General features: G+C 44.6%; 1 protein-coding gene across 1 annotated transcript in view; it reads left to right on the forward strand.

Moving 5' to 3' along the window:
• The first annotated feature begins 16,322 nt into the window (after positions 1-16,322).
• The window catches only part of LOC124709053 (small conductance calcium-activated potassium channel protein), a 256,373-nt gene continuing 247,149 nt past the window's right edge, over positions 16,323-25,546 (forward strand). Inside the window, exons 1-2 of the mRNA XM_047240699.1 lie at positions 16,323-16,429; positions 24,921-25,098. Of these exons, the coding sequence (XP_047096655.1) occupies positions 16,323-16,429; positions 24,921-25,098 (285 nt within the window). The remainder of the gene's footprint in view (positions 16,430-24,920; positions 25,099-25,546) is intronic.

The raw sequence follows: 25,546 nt of genomic DNA on the forward strand, positions 1-25,546 counted from the left end.
ATCTTTTTAAAACAATGTCCGTAGGCTGAAGAGCGGCATACTAAGCTGCTATCAGCCTGCCCCCATCGGGGGGAATCGAAACTCAATAAAGAAAAAAAAAAACTCAGAGAGGCAGTCTGGTATTCACGTTGAGTCGGTTGATATCTCGCTTATAGTCATCGTGCTTACGTTGCCTGTGCTTACTTCCCGTTTACGAGTGGACGTTGTTTTGATTTCGTGAGGTTATCTCTTGTGACCCCGTTGCTTAATACTTTGTTGTTGATCTTGGTGTCTTGCTCGGTTGTCCGTCGTCGTGCTTGTCCCATTCTCGTTCGTCCGTCTTGTTGTTTGCGGGCCGCTCCCGTTCGGTCCCGCTGCGTTTTCGTTAGTGGCAACCCCGCGACTCTTCCTGTCGCGGTTCCAACAGAAAATAACAGATTTTGATGGACCTTTATAAAATTTTTCGCTGACGGAACACGACCGCGACGAACCAGTTGTAAGCAGTATTCCCAGAAGCTGATTGCCAAAAGCTGAATGAAACACTTGGAGATGTTGTTACTGAACTTTACTGAACTAGGCCTTAACAAAAAATGTAAAAATATCTTCCCATTGTAACACTCCGGTTTAATCTACTTACTTATCCCGCTCGATCGGGATCTGATAGCAGCCCAAATAGATAATAATTAATGTGACCGTGTACCTAATGGGGCTGGCAATCGGATTGGACTGCTACGGAGATGTTACATTCCATTTTGTCCTTCTCGAATGCTGTAATAAAGAAATGTCTGGTGCCAAGAAGAACGACAACACAGCTTCATTAATCAACGACCTATATTCTTCACAAAAACACAAAGTAAGGAGACAGCCACTGCCTTCGTCGTACAAAATTAATAACGGCTAATCTCAGCACAGGCCTCTTTGTTATTCATTATCGTCACACGCAAATTTTAATCACTGTATCCAACACTGCAATCCAACACTGCAATCCAAATAATGCCGGCGCGGTAGACGCGAAAATACAAATATCGGCACTGAAATATCACTGAATCACACTAGTAATTGTACTTGTTCACTTTCCCGTATATTTCTAACACAAAAGGGGTTAAACCGCGGCGATGGCCACCCCTTTTGTCGGTACGGCCTTGCATTCCAGCAACAGACCTCCACCCGGCTCGGCCCGCAGCGCGTACCACACTCTGTCTCTCAACACTCGCTCTCGCTCTCGCAACCCGACACACACTATCGATTGTTTGTCCTGTCGACCTGTGCTGTCGCAAAACTTATAGTAAGGGCCTACGGACCCCTTACACCATGAATACATCTGCTTGAATTTTTTGCAGAACTATTTCTTTGAATGCTGAGTATAAACAATCTGCTTGACGAATTTCTTATCTGCTATTCTCTTAACAGTAAGGAATTAGAAATTTTGGAGGAATAGGAATGTCGTTTCTTAATACCGTCATCTAGTTCTCATGTGTAACAAGCGAACCGCGTGCTTGCGAGCTTGTGCTATAGTCGCTTAGGGATGGTCCTTCACTTCATGATGCCCCATAGTTCATTCCTCAGTATTTCGTCAAAGGCCTTCTCACAGTCCATAAATACAGTGCAGGTGCCGCGTTTCCACTCTCTTCTTTTCTCAGTTACCTGTTTCGTGACAAAATCAGTATCATCACACTATCCACTCTTTAGAAATCCACTCTGTTACTCTGGCAAGACAGTCTCTATAACTGGCCGGTGGTGATATGTATTTTGGTATAATGCTTTTACAATGTGTTTGAGGAGGGATAATAAATATATTAGGAGATGGTAGAGTAGAAAAATTGGAATAAAACACTCCGTATAACATGTGTGCAGTTGTTATTGGTTACCGAGATACGACTGTTAAAATGTAACCCAAACACATACAAAAAGTTGTTAAACAAATGCAAATGATTAAATTCAAAGTTGATTTTGACAAATCACTCCTGAGACTTAGTGCACTTTCGAATTCTCTTGACAACACCACGTCTTGGCGTTCTTTTATGGGTCCTGTACTATTCGTTTCTTATCATTTTCTCATTTTCTTTGTCGACTTTACCTTTCAGTCATCCCGAAGGGCAAAATAACTAAAAGGGTAAGATCCGGGGACCTTGGTGCTGACCAAGAAAAGTGGCCACTTCTGGCGATCCATCTTCTGTAGAGTGTTAGCTTTTTATGGTGTGTGACATGACGAGTAGGAAGTGAACATGCTCCCGTCACACTGGAAGAACGTACCTATCCTTGCAGCCAAAGGAGCTGCTTCTAATAACGTAGGATGCTCGTGTTGAAGGAAGTCTAGGTAACGATGTCCTGTAAGATGACGCTGTAACACAACACACTCAGTCAACTAATTCTCCATAATACCACACCATACGTACGAGGCAAGTAAGCGTTCTTGAAAATATCACCACAGAGGTATGTTGGTTTCCTACGGACCACCTATTTGCGTTTCGAGTGTTACTGATACAGTCACGAGTGAAACAGGCTTCGTCAGTAAACGGTATTAATGAGATTAGTAGGAGATTTGCAATTAGCCAACGACAAAACTCTACCCGTTTTCTTCATCTCCTTCTCGAAGGTGCTGAAGCAATTATAAATGACAGACCGTGCAAACGTAATGTCCGCCATATTCATGTGTGTGGAACACCGATACAAGTGCGTATTTTGCATGTGCTTGTTGAAGGAATAGATTCTACCAACTGAATAATGTCGTCTACTTCATTTACTCTCTATCCACTTGCACGTACAGATGAAATATGACTGCTAGAAACCGCACTAGTCTCACTCTGTTTATTGAAAACATGAGTAATCGATCTTGACTATGGTCTTCTGCAGTTTGGAAATCTCTTACCATAATGCCTACAAGCAGCAGCGTTTTTGTTGTTTAACACATCGGAATATTCAGCATGTAACATTTCTGGCTTATTCAGCCATCATATTATGCTCCAGGAAGCTATTCCCACCGCTACGGTCGCAGGTTCGAATCCTGCCTCGGGCATGGATGTTTGTGATGTCCTTAGGTTAGTTAGGTTTAACTAGTTCTAAGTTCTAGGGGACTAATGACCTCAGCAGTTGAGTCCCATAGTGCTCAGAGCCATTTTGAAGCTATTCCCAGGGCAGTGGAAATGCAAGAAGCATAGAGATGACACAATGTGGGATGAGGTACCGGTGACAGATGTTAGATGCGGTACCATTCCCGTCAGAAAGACCGCCTGCATGATGCTGCTGCTCTGTGATTGGCTGCTGTGTTCGGCGGTAGGGCGCCAAAACGTTAAACTTTAGTTGCTATTATTAATTAAACCTGTCATCCAAATTACTTCATTTTTTTAAATAAACATCTCTCAACAGCCAGCTATCAGTCAGTCATTTCAAAATTATTAAAATCAAAGTATTACTAAAACAAAAGACTGATGATATTACTGCCGATGCACTTCGGTGGCGTTCGGGTCGCGCCTTGCTGGCTTGGCGCGCGAAGTGTCTCGGGCAGTCCGGCTCTCCAGTTCTGACCGTTCCAGTAGACAGACATGTTGTCTGTGGCAGGATGTATTTCATGTTATTTTAGCCAGATATAATGACTGTGGAAAGATATGTTCAATACGTTGTGATCAAGAACAGTTTCTCGTGTCTATATCAATAAAAACGCGAGTGGCATCCCAAATGAGTTACAGTTTATTCGTAGCAGCAGTTCCTTGCGATGTTAATTTCAGCCTCAAGAAAAAAGAATCCACGACCTGCGTGCTGTTTTCTGCGCTGGGGACATCATCGTCATGAAGACAGCAGGCTAGTGAACTGCACAAGAACTCATGTATTCCACACAGGGCAGTGGAAACAACTAGGCACCTCACGTGTACTGCATGCACAGTACAAATGTGCTCAGTGACACGTCATCTGCAGTAATGCAGAGGAGGTAAAGAAGGATGAAAGTATTAACACTATGTCACTTTTATTTCTTTTTCTTGCCGTAAGCATTTGTAAATACATGTGGCAAACGTAAACTATACGGTAGAAAAATGGTCTACAATCACAGTTGAAAAGCTGAAGTACGTAAACTGAAACGCAACTTCACAGCTTGAAAACAAAACTCTAACTGAGAAATAAATCCATAGCAACTGGAGTACCAACAAGCGGAATTCGGGTTCATCCATACTACCGTCTTCTAATATCGTTAGTATTCCTCCTGAAACACGGTGTAAACAGGACCGAAAAAGGCTGGCCTCTCTCCTTTATTAAAGAAGGGAAATCCAACAGCTTCCTTCCACTGGATTTTCCTTTGCTTGCTGCACTGGTCAACAACTCTAATAATAAATAATATACAAAACTTAAACAGAGACATATCAGCAGTCAATACGTGATGAAGACGCTACCTCCCGAAATATGCGAAGTGTGTTAATATACTCGCTTAAAACACACGCAGCACGCCTTCCACGGAAGTCGGTGGTCTTCTCTATCACGCTGTGGAAACTCATCTCCACCGAGCCTACGGCGCAGAGCCTCAGCATCTGAAGAGAGGGACTTCTCCTGGAGTGAGGCACGCCTTGCTTGTTGGCCTGGCTGCGTGGCGTAGCTGTTTCGTCTTGCGTTTACAAGGGGCAAACTGTGGTTGCAATAATGTCTCCGTCGATTCTGCTGCATTTTATCTCCTGGCAATATTATGCGCAGCTCACACTGAAGGGGTACGATATGCGTTGCGATACACGATACGATGCAGAAACAACCCGCATCGGTGGAGCGCTTAAAAACAAAATGGAAGCACGTAACTGTTTCCGACTGCTACGTCAGCAGTACGTTTCCGTATCGCACCGCCAGTGCAACATGGACTTCTGGTCGCTCCACGCAACTCGTACCGTGCTATACGCGGGAAAGATATTTCAAGACAGCAGATTTGATTATAACAAATTTTCTTATGTAGATAAAGAAAAGCTACATCCGCCTCTGTAGTTAGTTTCTCTTTAAAGCTCTTCACTGTGCTGCATGCAGTCAACATGTCTCTCACACAAGAGAACTGTTCGAAGATGACATCTTTCGTCCAGCTTGTTGAGAAAAGCCTTTGTCTCTGGGATTGCACTGTCGACAAAATCGAGGAGTCGGCTTCGGAATTTTCCTCATCATTAAGAGCTTTTCCGTTTCTAACACAAGATTGTCTGCCACTACACAGATTCGTCACGTAATGTTACAGCATCGATGGTGACTTTTGGTCCGGCATCATTCCTTATAAATACATGTGTATCTGAATCATATCCTGCCGTAACATACTGCACAACTGCAGCTTTTCAAATTGTATTCATTATTTATATATGTACTTCATTTAATATACACTGAAGAGCCAAAGAAACTAGTACACATGACTAATGTCGTGTAGGGGTCCCTGCGAGCACGCAGAAGTGCCGCAACACGACGTGGCATGGACTCGACTAATGTCTAAAGTAGTGCTGGAGGCAACTGATGCCATGAATCCTGCAGGGCTGTCGATAAATACGTAAGACTAACATGGGGTGGAGATCACTACTGAACAGCACATTGCAAGGCATCACAGATATGCTCAATAATTTTCATGTCAGGGGAGTTTGGTGGCCAGCGGAAGAGTTTAAACTCATAAGAGTGTTTCTGGAGTCACTCTGTTGCAATTTTGGACGTGTGGAGTGTCGCATTGTCTTGCTGGAACTGCCCAAGTCAGTCGGAATGCCCAATGGACATGAATGGATGCAGGTGATCAGACAGGATGCTTAATTACGTGTCACCTGTCGGAGTCGTATCTGGACGTATCAGGGGTCCCATATCTCTCCAACTGCACACGCCCCACACCATTACAGATCCTCCACCAGCATGAAGAGTCCCCTGCTGACACGTCCAGGGAAATATGAGGCTGTCTCCATTATCGTACACGTCCATCAGCTCGATACAGTTTGCAACGAGACTCGTCCGATAAGGCAACATGTTTCCAGTCATCAACAGTCCAGTGTCGTTGTTGGTGGGGCCAGGCGAGGGGTAAAGCTTTGTGTCGTGCAGTCATCAAGTGGGACTTCGGCTCTGAAAGCCCATATCGATGATGTTTGGTCGAATGTTTCGCACGCTGACCTTGTTGATGGCCCAGCATTGACATGTGCAGCTGTTTGCGGGAGAGTTGCACTTCTTTCATGTTAAACGATTCTCTTCAGTCGTCGTTGGTCCCGTTCTTGCAGGATTTTTTCCGGCTGCAACGATATCGGAGATTTGATGTTTTACCGGATTCCTGATGTTCGGTACACTCGTGAAATGGTCGGTACCTCGGAGATGCTGTGTCCCATCGCTCGTGCGTCGAATGTAACACCACGTTCAAACTCATTTAAATCTTGATAACCTACTATTGTAGCAGCAGTAACCGATCTAACAAGTGCGCCAGACACGTGTTGCCTTATTAGGCGTTGCCGATCACAGCACCGTATTGGCTTGGCTCTGAGCACTATGGGACTTAACTACTGAGTTCATCAGTCCCCTAGAACTTAGAACTACTTAAACCTAACTAACCTAAGGACATCACACACATCCATGCCCGAGGCAGGATTCGAACCTGCGACCGTAGCGGCCACGCGGATCCAAAGTGACGCGCTTAGAACCGCACGGCCACACCGGCCGGCACAGCACCGTTTTCTGCCTGTTTCCTTATCTCTATATTGGAATACGCGTGCCTATACTAGTTTCTTTGGCACTGCAGTGTAGTATCATACTATGCTGTCTTGTTAACAATAAAGTTTTCTTGGTGGCATTTTAACGTAATTGACATACTTTCACTAATTTATCTTAATGTAATGATCAGGAGAAATAGCAAGTCGATAATTTGTGTCCTGCTTTGTCAGAGTAGCTGATACTAGTTGCTCTAAAAATTGGAAACTCATTCTGCAGAATTTGTTGAATCTGTGTTCGTGTAGAGACAGCTGACGAGAAACAACAGCCGAACTATGTTTGATATTTATATAATTGTACGTGTGTACCCAGTGCTTCGTTTTCTTTTTCATTTGTTTGAGCTTTAAATATTGACAAGCCAGAATAACGGCCTCTTCAGAAGAGGTCATGATTGCAACTGAACCAGAAACTGATTCGTGCTGTCTCATTGTTTGTCGCATCGCATATCGAATCGCATCGCATCGCATTGCATGTCGTATCGCCCCAGTGGGAACGCAGGAGTCGCACCGTTAAGCGTGGCATCATGCGACCTTTGTTACAACGAATCGCATCGCCTCCGTTCAGCCCATCTTACTGCTGCAGCAGGCTGTTGCAGGTAATTAAAAGGTATGGTGGAAGTGGCGGTAATATTGCCGGTGCCGTCAGCTAAAAGATGTAGAATATTTCATATGGCCAGACAGTATCTACCTCTGCTCACACCTGTACATACTTTCCCCTCACTCTCAGACTTAATTCCTCTTTTTCACGTCAACAGCGCTGCAGTCCCTAGTCTGCAGTTCAAAATTTGGCACCCCGCGAGTAGTGGCACTCGATTTCTTTTGCTTATTTAGATGCAGAAGTGTGCAAACGAAGGGTCCAACAATTTAATACATGTGATACACAGAAACTGACATACACACATGCCGCAATCTGCAAAAAAATACTCGCGGCTGCAATCGTAGGAGAAGATCTGTGGTAGTGAGTCATCCATATGTGTATCCTACGAGGGCGTGTTCAGAAGTGATGCCTCCGAATGTTTTATTAGAAAACTCTTGAAGATTTTCAACTAAGATACACTTGAAACTTACTGGCAGGTTAAAATTGTGTGCCTGGCCGAGTGTCGAACTCGGGACCTTTGCCTTTCGCGGGCAAGTGCTCTACCTGAGCTGCCTAAGCACGACTTACGACTCTGCCAGGAAGTTTCATATCAGCGCACACTCCATTGCAGAGTGAAAATTTCATTCTTAAGACACACTTTATTATCATTCTACGTCATTATTCTTCATCTCTCCATGTTTATTTCTCAAAATAGTCACTCAGGCGACAACATACTTCTCCCAACGAGTAAGCTGTTTCTTGATACTGTCACTGTAGAATGTTTAACTTTGTTGACGGAGTCACGACCTCACCTCTGCCTGAAAGGCTTCATAACTATCAAAGTAATCGCCTAGAAGGTGTTCTTTACGTTTTGGAGACAGATGAAAATCGGATGGGGCCGAGTTGGACTGTATGGAGGATGATCGATGACAGTCAAGCCAAGGCGTCGGATTGTTGCAGACATCGCAGATCTCGTATGTGGTCTGGTGTTGTCATCCTGAAGGAGAGGGTGTCCATCTGTGGACTAAGTCTTCGAATTCGTCTTTTCAGTTTCCTGAACGTTTCTCACGCACCACCGTAGTTCCATCACACACTACCATGTTACAAGGTACAATTCGGAACAGTCAAGCGGCAGAGTGTTGCATCTTCCGTCAGCGAAGCGGGAAAGTCGAATGAGTAACTTGCATGACATGTAGTACCTCAATCGAAATTGAGAACAAAATAACAAATTCGAAGGCGTTACTTTTCAACACGACCTCGTATATAGACTCTTAAGACTCCTAAATGTCTTGTGAGCTTCAGCACGTATGCTTTTAGTAGTCAGATGCAGCTACTTGCTAATTGTCCGAACTTTTATATCTCTTTTGTGTACATACATTCCACAGCCCATAACTCTGGTCGTTGGTGCAACACGTCTATAAAATTTGAAAGTCTCGCACTCTACTGACGATCTACGATAAAATATTAACATGAACATTCTATTGTTATTTCAAACTCCTTCAATGATCTCTGACAGAACCCTTCTAGCAAAGTAATGCAAAGTTTTCGTGTCAAAAGACGTCAAGATACCTTCAGAAGTACATCAAACCTCTGTACGAATCAACAGTAACCAAAAACCGAGATGTGATCTCCAAAGTGGTAGTAACCAGTATATAGTATTTCATATTGGTGTTAGCCACACCAGTTCTCGGTCCAGCTGCTTTCACGATTTATTCAAAATCGGGTTTCAACATTCTGGAAGAGTTATGTACTCAGCATCAATTCGCGAGTAAATTTTTCGCTACCACTTCGGTTCCGTGGAAAAGAATGCAGCAGAAAACAAGGATTTCCCCTTTCCTTGTTAACTTTTTGTCGTCGGAGTGGTACCATAGCAACGCACTATTTGTTTCACGTGATGCTTCATGTAAAATGTAATTCCGCACTGCTAGCGGCCGTTAAAAGTTGCTGGCGGACTCGTTTCGCCTGAGCGTGCAGGCTACCCGCTCACCCAGCGTGACAGGAAAGAAGTCAGTACACAAGGGTTGCAACTCGGCGTAACAAAACTTCTTTCCGTACGAAAAGTAACAGCAGGATAATCACATTCACTTCCACTAGCTTGCTTTCATCCATTTTATGGCAGTTCTGTGAAACGTATAAACACTTCTGTACCAGCAACGCGGCCGGGGCGGCAGTATTCAGTTCCTTTGGTCCGTGTAAACATAAATTAAGGCGCATCGCTGATGTCGGAGAATGTCGTGGCAACAGACGCGATGCTATCTTGAGCCGTCCCCTTGTTAGCAAATGAAGCGATGCCCACAGGGATGCCATGGCGGTCACGCGTCCCTCTGTCGACCGCGCCACATCCATGCGAGGTTGCAAACCGACGAGTGGCCGAGATGTTTCAGTGGCACGGCGACGTTGTTATTCGATGGCGAAAAATGAGACTTTGGACGATCTAACAGAATAATCGAATTGAACTTTAGGGGACATGCCCATGAACGGGCTGCATTTTTAGCATTATCTTCACCCTCATAGTACAACTGATCTCTAAATCAGAGAGAACTCAAAATTCTTATACACAATTAGGGTCAGTAGTCAAAGCATTTCCCGAAAAATAACTGAGATATTTATTTTATTTTGGTACTGACAACAATATTTATAATAGTCTAAAAAAGGAACACTATTTCACTGCGGTGCCATTTTCTTTGGAACCACTGACTGTACAGCTTTGAAAAAGAGTCAGAGTACAGTCAACATTCACATAAGTGTTTTATGCCTCCAATTTCCTTCCCTGATGCTGATCTGTGAAAAAGATAAGTAATTTATTTTACTACAACAAAAATATTTAAAAATATAGCCCAAATATCACCGACATCATCATCATGCTATAAATTTTTCAGGAAATAGTAAGCAAGGGAGGTAGAGGAGGTCATTCTAAATATCTGTACCATTTTTTGTGAGGTTAACTTCAGTAAAAAGTGTACCTGAATGATAACTTACCACTATACTCGTTCAGAACGTTCCAGCTGCATACTCCAGTTCTCCTTCTGTTTCCTTATAATCCATACACTTTCTCTTCATTCTTTTCTTTATCCTTGACTCCTTCGTAGCAGCTGCTGAAGCTGTCTCTGCTTCGGTTACCCACTGCTTATCAATAGCAGTTAGAGCTGAAGCCATATTCCTTCCCGTCTGGATGTTCAATTTCTTCATAACATTGATCCTTGAAAAAAAAATGGTTCAAATGGCTCTGAGCATTATGCGACTTAATTTCTGAGGTCATCAGTCGCATAGAACTTAGAACTAATTAAACCTAACTAACCTAAGGACATCACACACATCCATGCCCGAGGCAGGATTCGAACCTGCGACCCTAGCGGTCGCCCGGCTCCAGACTGTAGCGCCTAGAACCGCACGGCCACTCCGGCCGGCTTGATCCTTGAAATTGCAGGATCATTGAATGTTGTTATTGCATCCATTACACCAATCTTCAGCAATGTCAGCGCAACAAATACAGTTTTGGGTATTCTCTCCCATATACAGCTGTTGAAGCTTTCATTTGCATTCCGAGAGAGACTATACACACATTTCCTAAGCAGATTTTTATTTGCCATAACACCATATACAGAGTGGTCCATTAATAGTGACCGGGACAAATATCTCACGAAATAAGCATCAAACGAAAAAACTAACAAGAACGAAACTCGTCTAACTTGAAGGGGGAAACCAGATGGCGCTGTGGTTGGCCCGCTAGATGGCGCTGACATAGGTCAAATGGATATCAAATGCGTTTTTATAAATAGGAACCCCCATTTTTTATTACATATTCGTGTAGCACGTAAAAAAACATGAATGTTTTAATGGGACCAGTTTTTTCGCTGTAATAGTCACAAACGTATAAGTATGTGGTATCACGGAACATTCCCCCAGTGCGGACGGTATTTGCTTCGTGATACATTACCCGTGTTAAAATTGCGGAAAAGGTCGATATCGTGTTGATGTATGGCTATTGTGATCAAAATGCCCAACGGGCGTGTGCTATGTATGCTGCTCGGTATCCTGGACGACATCATCGAAGTGTCCGGACCGTTCGCCGGATAGTTACGTTATTTAAGGAAACAGGAAGTGTTAAGCCACATATGAAACGTCAACCACGACCTGCAACAAATGATGATGCCCAAGTAGGTGTTTTAGCTACTGTCGCGGCTAATACGCACATCAGTAGCAGACAAATTGCGCGAGAATCGGGAATCTCAAAAGCGTCGGTGTTGAGGATGCTACATTATCATCGATTGCACCCGTACTATATTTCTATTCACCAGAAACTGCATGGCGACGACTTTGAACGTCGTGTACAGTTCTGCCACTGGGCACAAGAGAAATTACGGAAATATGACAATTTTTTGCACGCGTTCTATTTAGCGACGAAGCGTCATTCACCAACAGCGGTAACGTAAACCGGCATAATATGCACTATTAGGCAACGGAAAATCCACGATGGCTGCGACAAATGGAACATCAGCGACCTTGGCGGGTTAATGTATGGTGCGGAATTATGGGAGGAAGGATAATTGGCCCCCATTTTATCAATGGCAATCTAAATGGTGCAGTGTATGCTGATTTCCTACGTAATGTTCTACCGATGTTACTAAAAGATGTTTCACTGCATGACAGAATGGCGATGTACTTCCAACATGATGGATGTCCGGCACATAGCTCGCGTGCGGTTGAAGCGGTATTGAATAGCATATTTCATGACAGGTGGATTGGTCGTCGAAGCACCATACCATGGCCCGCACGTTCACCGTATCTGACTTCCCCGGATATCTTTCTGTGGGAAAAGTTGAAGGATATTTGCTATCGTGATCCACCGACAACGCCTGACAACATGCGTCAGCGCACTGTCAATGCATGTGCAAACATTACGGAAGGCGAATTACTCGCTGTTGAGAGGAATGTCGTTCGAAGTATTGGCAAATGCGTTGAGGTTGACGGACATCATTTTGAGCATTTATTGCATTAATGTGGCATTTACAGGTAACCACGCTGTAACAGCATGCGTTCTCAGAAACGATAAGTTCACAAAGGTACATGTATCACATTAGAACAGCCGAAATAAAATGTTCAAACGCACCTACGTTATGTATTTTAGTTTAAAAAACCTACCTATTGCCAACAGTTCGTCTAAAATTGTGAGCCATATGTTTGTAACTATTACAGCGCCATTTGTCACAAAGCGAAAAAAGTGGTCCAACTAAAACATTTCTTTAAGTACTACACGAATAAGTAATCAAAAATTGGGGTTCCTATTTAAAAAGACGCAGCTGATATCCGTCTGACCTATGGCAGCACCATCTAGCGGACCAACCATAGCACCATCTGGTTTCCCCCTACAAACTAGACAAGTTTCGTTCTTTGTAGCTTTTTCGTTTGACGCTTATTTCGTGAGATATTTGACCCGGTCACGATCAGTAGACCACCCTGTATAGGCCTAATTGCTTCCATTAGAGAAAGTGGTAAGGAATGCTTGTGGGTATATTGTGTGCCTGTAGCATTGCTCAACCAGTACTTTCACCACGAATCTTCTCCTTTTGGACACAAACCATGCTGTGGCCTTTCATCCGTTGACACTCTGTGAAACCATGTTGCCCAAACAGTTCGTCTCATGTTCTCCAAATCTCCTACATTTCTCCTTATTGCTAGTCCATAATATTGAGTCAAAGAATCAATTTCACTTTTTGTAAGACGACCTGGACCACCTATGTGTTTTTCGCCTGACAGTTTTTTTGTCCACTGAAGTTTTTACATAATTGTCTCAGCCGAGCTCCCATTCTTTTTTGTACATGCCCAACACATTCAAGCTTTTCTATCAGAGTGTCCCCATATGGTCTGTCATTAACAACAGTAGTGTGTTCTTTACAGTCTCCATCCCCAAGACCCCAAGATACCCTACATACCTCACACCACGACTGACTTCTGGTCTTCTAAAAATGGCCGGCCGAAGTGGCCGTGCGGTTAAAGGCGCTGCAGTCTGGAACCGCAGGACCGCTACGGTCGCAGGTTCGAATCCTGCCTCGGGCATGGATGTTTGTGATGTCCTTAGGTTAGTTAGGTTTAACTAGTTCTAAGTTCTAGGGGACTAATGACCTCAGCAGTTGAGTCCCATAGTGCTCAGAGCCATTTGAACCATTTTCTAAAAATGTTTAGAACTCCTTTCGTTTCCATGTTTCCACTTGGGCCATCAAAGTTCATTACACAAACATGGGTTCCAATAAATTTAGTTGAACAACCCTGCCAGTGCTTTATTAGACATTCATAATCTAGTCTGTTACTAGTTTCAATAAATGTGGCAGTTACAACCCCACTCAGAGAAGTATGACCTCTCTTCTGCCAAGATCCATCAAATGCTGCTACAATGCCTTTATTCTCAGACAAGGCGACTGCTTCTTCTGCTGGTCCTTTCACTGAATGTTCACTTACACCACATATAGCTTTATGTATTAATTTATTGTATCCGTCAAACCTCAGTGGAGGTGGAGGCAAAGCCATCACTGCACAAAAAGTCTGGACAGCTCTCCTTTCCCTTCCAATACATCGCATTTCATAAGCAAGCTGAATATTTACACTGCAATGTCGACTATTAGTTACTGGTGATGTCATGGTATCACTGTGCATCTTACACGAGCTACAGGCAATCACTAACAGACTTGAAAGGCCCTTCCTTGCTGAAATGTCTTCAGAAACATCAATAATATCTTCGCAACTGGAGTACTTACATTTCACAGCACTATTCAAAAGTCTTGACAGCATATTTAAGTTCACAATAACATTTCCGTCATTATTGCTGCTCACAATACTACTAGGCTTGTTCTTATTAGATTCAGAAAGCGAAAGCTTACGTCTAGAAGCACTGCGTGTAGACACAGTTTCCGCGGGCGACTTTTGAAGCAACTGATGTGTGTTATTCTGTTGTGTTTGGAACTGGTTGCCGTGAAACTTTCGTTTGAGGCTGAATTTTTTTACTCTCGCCATTTGTAGCACAGGAAACACACACACAGAAACAAAACAGCACGCAATAACTGTTTGGGGTTAGTGGAATGCTGCAGGGCTTCTAACTAGGAGCTGTCCTTCAAGTCCAGTTAGTTGCGTCGCTATGGTGCCAACTGCTGCTCAGATTGCTGCTGCAGATACAGTACGAAGCGCCAGTCATACGCCGAACACGATGGTCTTCCCTTTCGTTAGTGCCACATGGCCGTCCAGGCCCCACTCTTCTTTCGACCATACTTTCTCGTGACCACCCCTGCCAGTAATCATGTACAGTGGCTACATGCCTGACAAGTCTCTCTGCAGTATCGCAGAAGGAACATCCAGCTTCTCGTAGCCCTTTTACCTCGTTCAAACTCAATGGGGTGTTGATAATGGCGTCTTTCCCATCTTAAAGACATTCAGCTCATCACGTCCAACCTCAAAGGTAACTATCGATCACAACCATTACATCGTGTGTTTAAAGCAAACCTGATTTGCTACTAGCACCACTCTTATGTGACTGGCGCGAAGTCTCAATAGCCATTATTTTTTAAGTACAGAAACACGCCTGCTATCTTTCGTTAATGTCGCACAACTCCTTCTTAGTGATGCGATTTTTTTTTTCGTCAGTGTGTGTCGATACCAAAGCACAATGCCACGTTTACATGGCGGTCGTTTTTCATTTTTTTTTTAACGTCCCGTCGACAACGAGGTCATTAGAGACGGAGCACAAGCTCGGGTTAGGGAGGGATGGGGAAGGAAATCGGCCGTGCCCTTTCAAAGGAACCATGCAGGCATTTGCCTGAAACGATTTAGGGAAATCACGGAAAACCTAAATCAGGATGGCTGGAGACGTTTTCATTATTCATTCTGAATGTACACTCCACTTTTGTAACAGATAAACATCTCCCATCTCCTTGCTTTGTCGTTATTTTATCAAGGTAGTGCACTCGTAACGCCAACTAGTGGGCACAGTGCAAAATTGGTAAGATTACATTCCGTTCATGCATGAATCATGTTTTTACATGTAATAATTCGGAAAATATAGAACATTGAAAACGAATGAATCACTCAGGTAACCCTGGATTTATTCCTTTTTTCCTGACGACGGTTCTCATTTTCCCGTGGGTCAAAACATCGGCATAGTTAAATGAATTTTGTCCTGCATTCCCAGATAACAAACTAACTCATTTCAGGGCATCAGTTAGGCAGTTCAGGCTTTTCAGTCGCCTCTTCCTCTACTGAACTCATTTTGTTTACTGTATCCGTATCCCTTAACTGCTCAAATCCCAGTTCATAGGCATAGCTAATTAGCCACGTATGTTTTCGTCATCTACGACTTCACAATCATAAGTGTGTATTCCAAATTTAAATCTTCATTCTAATTGTAACACAATCCTTTGGTTTTCTTATTTTTCCAAAAATCGCCAAACTGTCCACAAATAATCAGCAAGCTTTGTAATCTGCACCCAGATAATCGGGATTTCGCTATATGTCTAAATGTATTCATTAGTATATTGCGAATCAGGCCTCGTCACGAATTGCTTGTTTCCTTTCCATTTACGATATTTGCGCATTGAGGTCTTACAGTGTCCCTTCACATTTTGCGATAACGTTATGCTACCCGCAGCCATCTCGAATCGTAACATCGTTTTGGAAGGGTTGCAATATAACGGCGCAGTTATAGATCTGAATTTTGATGTTAACATGCCGAATGTGCGTTATATTAATTTTCGTTTCCTTGACCATTTTCTGTGAATATTCTTCCCTCATTTGTTAACTGATACCCTGTGAATGGTGCTATTACATTTCTGTAAAGGTAGAAGCTTCATTAGTCACGAAACAGATGGAAATCTTATGGTGCCCAGCTGGTACTAACAATGATTCTGGTAAATGAAGGTGTCCTTGTTACAGCGATCGCCACAAACTGTTCTGGAATGCCCATGTACAACGTTATCCGCATATTCACCGATATTCACTATTACAAATAAGCTCTCTGCATCTGCGAATCGTAGAAACATATGTCATAAAAGTGGTGTGTGGAACAATTGGAGAACGTTTTGTGGAGTGAAGAGCTATAGTATACAATGTGTGCCTCAGATGAGGATTCTTGGATACAGCAGCTGGACACTGAACGGTGTGAAACAGAATTTCTTGTGGCGACAGTGAAATTAGATGGAAGTGATGTGACAAGGTAAGTTTGTTTCTTGTCTCTAAAACCGACAGCAATAGGAGGTCCTAGATGCGAATATGTAAACAGTTATTTGCCCATAAAGAGGATGGGTTGCCTTCATGTGTGCTCACTGTTCTGGTTCTCGTGTTCTAGGGTGTACTTCACATCTGATACTGGAGCGTAGCCAACATGTCTATTATATAATTCGCTCACCCTTTTCTTGTTGTTCTTTCCTTTCTCCCTCCATTGTCACACTACTTCATCTCTTACCTCCGCTCTCGTTCTTGCATTTCATCTCTCTCTCCGTCTCTTTCTTCCATCCAAACTCCTACGTGATTTACACGAGAACATGCTGTATACTTAACTGTCTTTCCGCGTTTGCATTGCAACACTTTCAGATCCTCTACTCACACCAAAAACGGGACGTTCAACAGGTCTATAACGTCTCCCAGTTACTCTGTAATACCCTGTAAGTCGAAGAAACCAAGATGAAGTAGCACGCCTCTCAAAAATCGAAAACAAATGGCACAAAATTCTGAGATTTACGTTGATATATTTTCTTATTTCTGTAGTTGCTGGCGATGACAGTCTGTGCCTGATTCCAATCCTGGCAACGTCGCCAAATGAAACACTTCTCTCCTCCGCTTTGGCTGCTGCATGCTAGTGCTGTTATCTTCACACTCCAGATCTTCGAAACACACGCGATTCCGCTGTACGACTTAATGCTTCACAATCGGCGTTCCAGGATCAGCCCTCTGGACTGATGTGTGAATGGAATAGTTACTGGAAGAAGCACCACACCCGCGAGACGCACCTCTGACACAACCGATCATTGCCCTGTACCATCACTTACATAAACTCCGACGATGATCTGGAAACACGAAACGTTAGCGCCCTGATTATGCATAGGTTCGCAATACTGACACTGAATCTTACTTTGCAAGTCCTAAGTTTTTTTATGCCTGATGATGGCAGTAACCGACACGGTATGATAAATGAATAAATTCATTAAGCTATACAGACCCTTTTATTCACAATATATTCATAATGAACACAAACTCAGTTGCCTCGGTTAACATCACGTACGGACGACTGACGCATCTCATCAATGTAGACTGAGGCGGCGCAATACTGGGACAGGCTGTAATATCCTATCGGCCAGTCTTACAGTCGACATTTCGGGTATGAGATCGCCTTTGGGGACTATAAAGAATAAGCACATGATGCCTATCTTGTGGACGCTTCCTCCAAGGGGCAGGAATTATTAATATTAGAATGAGATGGCATTGCGATATCTGCTTACATGAACTGAGTTCACCGCGCTTGGGACCATTTGCAACTTCCAGTGCGTTCTCTCAGGAACGCTCCTTACACACTAGACGCCTGCAGGACGTACTGTATGCTACAAAATGCTGTGACTTTCAATGTTAATTATTCGAGCGGTGGGACACGGCACATTGACGACAAAAGGAGGGTAATAATAATAGCATGGGGCTGTATATTTTTAATTATTAGTAGAAATGAAAATCCTCTTGCCTTGCCTAATGTTTAAACACAATAGAAGTTTAAAAACTGAAATAGGCACAAAAGCCGTTGTTGCCGTTGATAAAGCTTGGTGACACAGGACCCTGATGATGATGATGATGATGATGATAATGATGATGATGATGATAAGTTTCAGTGCAGTAAATGATTTGCAAGATAATTACAATGATAATCGGACTTCATTAAAAATATAGACTGCAAGCTCGACTTCCGAAAAACGTAAATGTACATACGATAGTGCGCAATTGTTGTGTCACCAAACTCGACCACTTCCAACTGACTTAATAAGCCGAAGTCATATAAAAAGTTTGCAATTAGTAGAGCAGGATCTTAGTCATTCTTTTACTAAATAAAACAGAATGCATTTTTAAATATCTCATGATTATTTTACTATCGTATGTAAAATGTCCCAGAAACGTTGCGACGAACTTCTAGGGGAGGTGGCACGCATCATAAAGATTGAGAACTGCATAGCAGTACATGGCCACAAACGTCAGCAGTAAGAGGTAGCACAGGTCGAAGATTGGAAAGGAAACAAGAGAATGATTCATTTGAAACAATTATTGGGCATAATGAGTACGCATGGTGTACAAGATGAATACAGCTTGAATGCTAAGTACCCGCTCGAAGTTCGCACCGTCAGACGCCACGCACGCCCGACGCCGACGACTGTCACACACACCGGACGTTTCTTTGACTGTAGCAGCTGCAGAGACGATTCTTCAGACGAGATCCGTTTCAGACCGCACAAAATCGCGATGCATGAGACTTCACAGCTCCCCACAGAAAGAGATCCAGTGAGCGTGGGGGCCACAGAACTGATCCACCACGCCCGGTTTATCGATGCGATAATGTCCTGTTTAAATGCCTACGAACAAGCAGTCCAAAATTAGCAGACGCCCCGTCATGTTGGAACCAAATGCTGCGCCTCACATGTTCTGGGACATCTTCAAGCGAGACGGGAAGAACTTGGTCCAGAAAGGTCTGACAATTCGATGCGGTCAAGCGGGTTAGTAAAAGTAGTACGGCACGATGAATAGTCGCCGACCAGACCCGCCCAAACATTTACTGTGATGCGATGTTGTATCGTGTGGTGCCGTCAGCCGTGGGGGTTTTCTGGTGCCCACAACTACTCGTTGTGGTGATTGAAGTGCCCTCATCTTCTTAATGACCCGTACTCGTACAAAATTCGACGTAGACCTGCAGACAAACTGTGGCGTGGTTTTTGAAAGGGTAAACTGCCATTTGACTGTGTATTACTACACTACTGGACATTAAAATTGCTACACCACGAACATGACGTGGTACAGACGCGAAATTTAACCGACAGGAAGAAGATGCTGTGATATGCATTCACACAAGGTTGGCGCCGGTGGTGACACCTACAACGTGCTGACAAGACGAAAGTTTCAAACATATTTCTCATACATAAACAGCAGTTGACCAGCGTTGCCTGGTGAAACGTTGTTGTAATGCCTCGTGTAAGGAGGAGAAATGCATACCATCACGTTTCCAACTTTGATAAAGGTCGGATTGTAGCCTATCGCGATTGCGGTTTATCGTATCGCAACATTGCTTCTCGGGTTGGTCGAGATCCAATAACTGTTAGCGGAATATGGACTCTGTGGGTTCAGGAGGGTAATACGGAACGCCGTGCTGGATCCCTACCGCCTCATATCACTAGGAGTCGAGATGACAGGCATCTTATCCGCATGGCTGTAACGGATCGTGCAGCCACGACTCGATCCCTGAGTCAACAAATGGGGATGTTTGCAAGACAGCAACCATCTGCATGAACAGCTCGACGACGTTTGCAGCAGCATGGACTATCAGCTCGGAGACCATGGCCGCGTTTACCCCTGACGCTGCATCACAGACAGGAGCGCCTGCGATGGTGTACTCAACGACGAACCTGGGTGCACGAATGCCAAATCGTCATTTTTTCAGATGAATCCAGGTTCTGTTTCCAGCATCATGATGGTCGCATTCGTGTTTGGCGTCATCGAGGTGAACGCACATTGGAAGCTTGTTTTCGTCAACGCCATACTGGCGTATCACCCGGTGTGATGGTATGGGGTGCCGTTGGTTACACGTCTCGGTCACCTCTTGTTCGCATTGACGGTACTTTGAACAGTGGACGTTACATTTCAGATATGCTACGACCCGTGGCTCTACCCTTCATTCGATCCCTGCGAAACCCTACATTTCAGCAGGATAATGTACGACCGCATGTTGCAGGTCCTGTACGGGCCTTTCTGGATACAGAAAATGTTCGACTGCTGCCCTGGCCAGCACATTCCCAGATCTCTTACCAATTGAAAACATCTGGTCAATGGTGTCCGAGCAACTGGCTCGTCACAATACGCCAGTCACTACTGTTGATGAACTGTGGTATCGCGTTGAAGCTGCATGGGCAGCTGTACCTGTACACGCCATCCAAGCTCTGTTTGACTCAATGCCCATCCGTATCAAGGCCGTTATTACGGCCAGAGGTGGTTGTTCTGGGTACTGATTTCTCAGGATCTATGCACCCAAATTGCGTGAAAATGTAATCACATGTCAGTTCTAGTATAATATATTTGTCGAATGAATACCTGTTTATCATCTGCATTTCTTCTTGGTGTAGGAATTTTAATGGCCAGTAGTGTACATGTGTCTACTATCTAGATTTCGGCTTTTATGCCATTATCAAGTACAATGCTAAAAGTTGACAGACCATTATTATGTCATGTCTGTTACAACAGTCAGAAGCAAGTAAACAAGACTAACGCATGACATTCTTTGACAGTTATATCTTAAAGACGTGTTGATCTTGTTTACCTGTTGTGGACTGCGTTGACAGATATGACATAAAAATGGTCTAACAAGTTTTGGTATTGTTCTTGATAATGGCATAAAAGTCAAAATCTGGATAGTACAGAAGACACATGTAGTAGTACACAGTCAACTGGCGGTTTACTCCTTTAAAACGTATTGCGTGACTGTGGCTTATTATCATAGAAAACTTTTGTATGAGGTTGATGTCGGTCTGGGAAGCTTCCTCGATAAATGCGCCCACGGCTCCTCCAGTGCACTCAGTTATTCCACACATTAAGAGCAAACTCACCGTTAGTACACCGCCCCATGCTCCTCCTACACTGACTCGCGCTCGAATGAGAAAATCTTCACATTCCTCCTCTCCAGTACCTTCGTGTGCACCACCTAGCAGTGCACGGCGACGTCTGCGGCCGTGTGTTGCTATGCTGTTCTCAATACTTACGGCTTGCTCCACCTCCTCTAGAAGTTCATCGCAACGTTTCTGGGACACACTGTGTATCGACAAAATAATACATGACCTTCTCAACCGGAGCCGAAAGAAGAGACGAGCAAGTATTTTACACAAAATATGAAGCAATGGTAAATCATATATCAATTTTTTACAGCAGTTGATTCACGAAATTCACACATATAGTATTAAATGCCTTAGAGATAAACTGTCTGCGGGATGAATACGTGTTTGACTTTATTAGTAAAATGGTTTTCATAAGAAGGATTTTCGTCGAAGAGAGGAACAAACCCCAGTAATAACATCTCAACCCTCTTGTGGACAGCATACCGAGGAGGATCCAAGCATGTTACAAGGAATGTGATGAAGCAACGCAGTGTCAAATGATACCCAGAAGCAAACGTTGATGCGACATATATTAAAAGATTTGCACTTTCGAATAGGCTTATTTTGGCTGTAGCTTTGTCCTTATTTCACAGCGTAATCTAGTAATTCCAATCCCAAATAAAGCATGTGTTGACAGAAGTGAAAATTACCGAACTATCAGTTTAATAAGTCACAGCTGCAAAATACTAACGCGAACTCTTTACAGACGAATGGAAAAACAGATAAAAGCCGACCTCGGGGGAGATCAGTTTGGAATCCGTAGAAATACTGGAACACGTGAGGCAATACTGACCCTACGACTTACCTTAGAAAATAGATTAAGGTAAGGCAAACCTACGTTTCTAACATTTGTAGACTTACAGAGAGCGTTTGACACTGTTGACTGGAATACTCTCTTTCAAATTCTAAAGGTGGCAGGGGTAAAATACAGGGAGCGAAAGGCTATTTACAATTTGTACAGAATCCAAAGGGCAGTTATATGAGTCGAGGGGCATGAAAGGGAGGCAGTGATTGGGACGGGAGTGAGACAGGGTTGTAGCCTCTCCCCGATGTTATTCAATCTGTATATTGAGCAAGCAGTAAAGGAAACAAAAGAAAAATTCGGAGTAGGTATTAAAATCCATGGAGAAGAAATAAAAACTTTGAGGTTTGCCGATGACACTGTAATTCTGTCAGAGACAGCAAAGGACTTGGAAGAGCAGTTGAATGGAATGAACAGTGTCTTGAAAGGAGGATATAAGATGAACATCAACAAAAGTAAAACGAAGGTAATGGAATGTAGTCGAATTAAGTCGGGTGATGCTGAGGGAATTAGATTAGGAAATGAGACACTGAAAGTAGTAGATGAGTTTTGCTATTTGGTGAGCAACATAACTGATGATGGTCAAAGTAGAGAGGATATAAAATGTAGATTAGATGGGTAGATCACACAACTAATGAGGAGGTATTGAATACACTCCTGGAAATTGAAATAAGAACACCGTGAATTCATTGTCCCAGGAAGGGGAAACTTTATTGACACATTCCTGGGGTCAGATACATCACATGATCACACTGACAGAACCACAGGCACATAGACACAGGCAACAGAGCATGCACAATGTCGGCACTAGTACAGTGTATATCCACCTTTCGCAGCAATGCAGGCTGCTATTCTCCCATGGAGACGATCGTAGAGATGCTGGATGTAGTCCTGTGGAACGGCTTGCCATGCCATTTCCACCTGGCGCCTCAGTTGGACCAGCGTTCGTGCTGGACGTGCAGACCGCGTGAGACGACGCTTCATCCAGTCCCAAACATGCTCAATGGGGGACAGATCCGGAGATCTTGCTGGCCAGGGTAGTTGACCTACACCTTCTAGAGCACGTTGGGTGGCACGGGATACATGCGGACGTGCATTGTCCTGTTGGAACAGCAAGTTCCCTTGCCGGTCTAGGAATGGTAGAACGATGGGTTCGATGACGGCTTGGATGTACCGTGCACTATTCAGTGTCCCCTCGACGATCACCAGTGGTGTACGGCCAGTGTAGGAGATCGCTCCCCACACCATGATGCCGGGTGTTGGCCCTGTGTGCCTCGGTCATATGCAGTCCTGATTGTGGCGCTCACCTGCACGGCGCCAAACACGCATACGACCATCATTGGCACCAAGGCAGAAGCGACTCTCATCGCTGAAGACGACACGTCTCCATTCGTCCCTCCATTCACGCCTGTCGCGACACCACTGGAGGCGGGCTGCACGATGTTGGGGCGTGAGCGGAAGACGGCCTAACGGTGTGCGGGACCGTAGTTCAGCTTCATGGAGACGGTTGCGAATGGTCCTCGCCGATACCCCAGGAGCAACAGTGTCCCTAATTTGCTGGGAAGTGGCGGTGCGGTCCCCTACGGCACTGTGTAGGATCCTACGGTCTTGGCGTGCATCCGTGCGTCGCTGCGGTCCGGTCCCAGGTCGACGGGCACGTGCACCTTCCGCCGACCACTGGCGACAACATCGATGTACTGTGGAGACCTCACGCCCCACGTGTTGAGCAATTCGGCGGTACGTCCACCCGGCCTCCCGCATGCCCACTATACTCCCTCGCTCAAAGTCCGTCAACTGCACATACGGTTCACGTCCACGCTGTCGCGGCATGCTACCAGTGTTAAAGACTGCGATGGAGCTCCATATGCCACGGCAAACTGGCTGACACTGACGGCGGCGGTGCACAAATGCTGCGCAGCTAGCGCCATTCGACGGCCAACACCGCGGTTCCTGGTGTGTCCGCTGTGCCGTGCGTGTGATCATTGCTTGTACAGCCCTCTCGCAGTGTCCGGAGCAAGTATGGTGGGTCTGACACACCGGTGTCAATGTGTTCTATTTTCCATTTCCAGGAGTGTAAAATTGGGGAGAAGAGGAGCTTGTGGCATGACTTGACTAGAAGACGGGATCGGTTGGTAGGACATGTTCTGAGGCATCAAGTGATCACCAATTTAAAATTGGAGGGCCGCGTGGAGGGTAAAAATCGTAGAGGGAGACCAAGAGATGAATACACTAAGCAGATTCAGAAGGATGTAGGTTGCGGTAGGTACTGGGAGACGAAGAAGCTTGCACAGGATAGAGTAGCATGGAGAGCTGCATGAAACCAGTCTCAGGACTGAAGACCACATCAACAACAACAACAAATCATGTCTAACTTGTGGGAGGTCCAAACATAGTACTTCTACAGCTCTGCCTGCCTCATTGTTTCCTCTTCAGTTCGCTTCCACATAGCAATCATATTCTTAGACGACACTTTCTTTAAGTTGATGTCTTATTTTTCCTGCCTCTCTCTTTACCTTTACCATCCCTTCAGCTTCTTGCCGGAGTAAGCACTGTCTTCTCAAGAGGTGGCCTCACCAATTTTTTCTCGTTTTCATTATAGTGTCCAAGAGGTTTCTGTACTCCTCATCTAGTCTTATGAACACCTTGTTCCTTATCCCGTCTGCCCAGTTAATACCCCCTAGTTTCCTCCATAACCACGTTTCCAGTTCCTTCTGTTTTCTTACCTCGCCTTTTTGAAACACTTAGGCTTCTGTCTCATATAAATCGTGCTTCATATTTAGCATTTAGTCAGTCTTTTCACAGTGTGGTTACTCATTAGAGTTTCGCAAGTCTTATCATACTGCCCTTGAAATGAACGTCCACGGAACTGCAGGTAGTGAGCAGTTTGGAAGCGTTGGTGAGTCGCATCCGGCAGAGGAAGCATGCAGCCACCGCCGCCGCCGCTTGCGTGCATGTGACCCGCGCCGCAGGGGCAGTGCATGCCGGGCCTCCACTCCCCTCACCTGCTGAGCTAGCCGCGCGCGCCCCAGGGCAGCCAGACCATCACTCAGCGCCGGCCTCGCCGTGTTTTTACAGGCGGGTTGCGCTGTGTTGCAGGCGTCCTTCTACTCGACGGCGCTCAAGACTCTCATCTCCGTGTCGACCGTCATCCTGCTCGGCCTCATCGTCGCCTACCACGGGCTGGAAGTCCAGGTACGACTCTCCCTCTCACTTTCTTATTTGTGTGATACGTGGCCTCGACCTCACAATCCTGCAGCCATCTCACATATTATACAGAGCGGTGTTCGCTTGTGACGCCAGCACCGCGTCTGATGCTCGGTGGAAACCAGTACTCCTGAAGGCAGGCAGCCATCGCTGCATGATGCTCCAGGCATTTTTCGGACTTCGGCAGTTGGAGTATCGGTTTCAGCCGTTCAGACGAGTTAGAAGCGGTCTTGAAAAGGTGTCCGAGAAAATCATTAAATCATTTAGCATTTCGAATTTTAGTGTAGGTGTCACGTACTCACAGAATTGTGGACAAACTAAAACTGAAAGCTTCCAAAGTAATGGCATTGAACTACTGACGGTTTTAGAATGCTTCAGTCACTAGCTGTTGCAGTATGTGCTCGACAGAGACGTTGATCCTGAATTACACTTTTTC

Source organism: Schistocerca piceifrons, chromosome 7, assembly GCF_021461385.2.
Source record: "Schistocerca piceifrons isolate TAMUIC-IGC-003096 chromosome 7, iqSchPice1.1, whole genome shotgun sequence".
NCBI lineage: Eukaryota > Metazoa > Arthropoda > Insecta > Orthoptera > Acrididae > Schistocerca > Schistocerca piceifrons.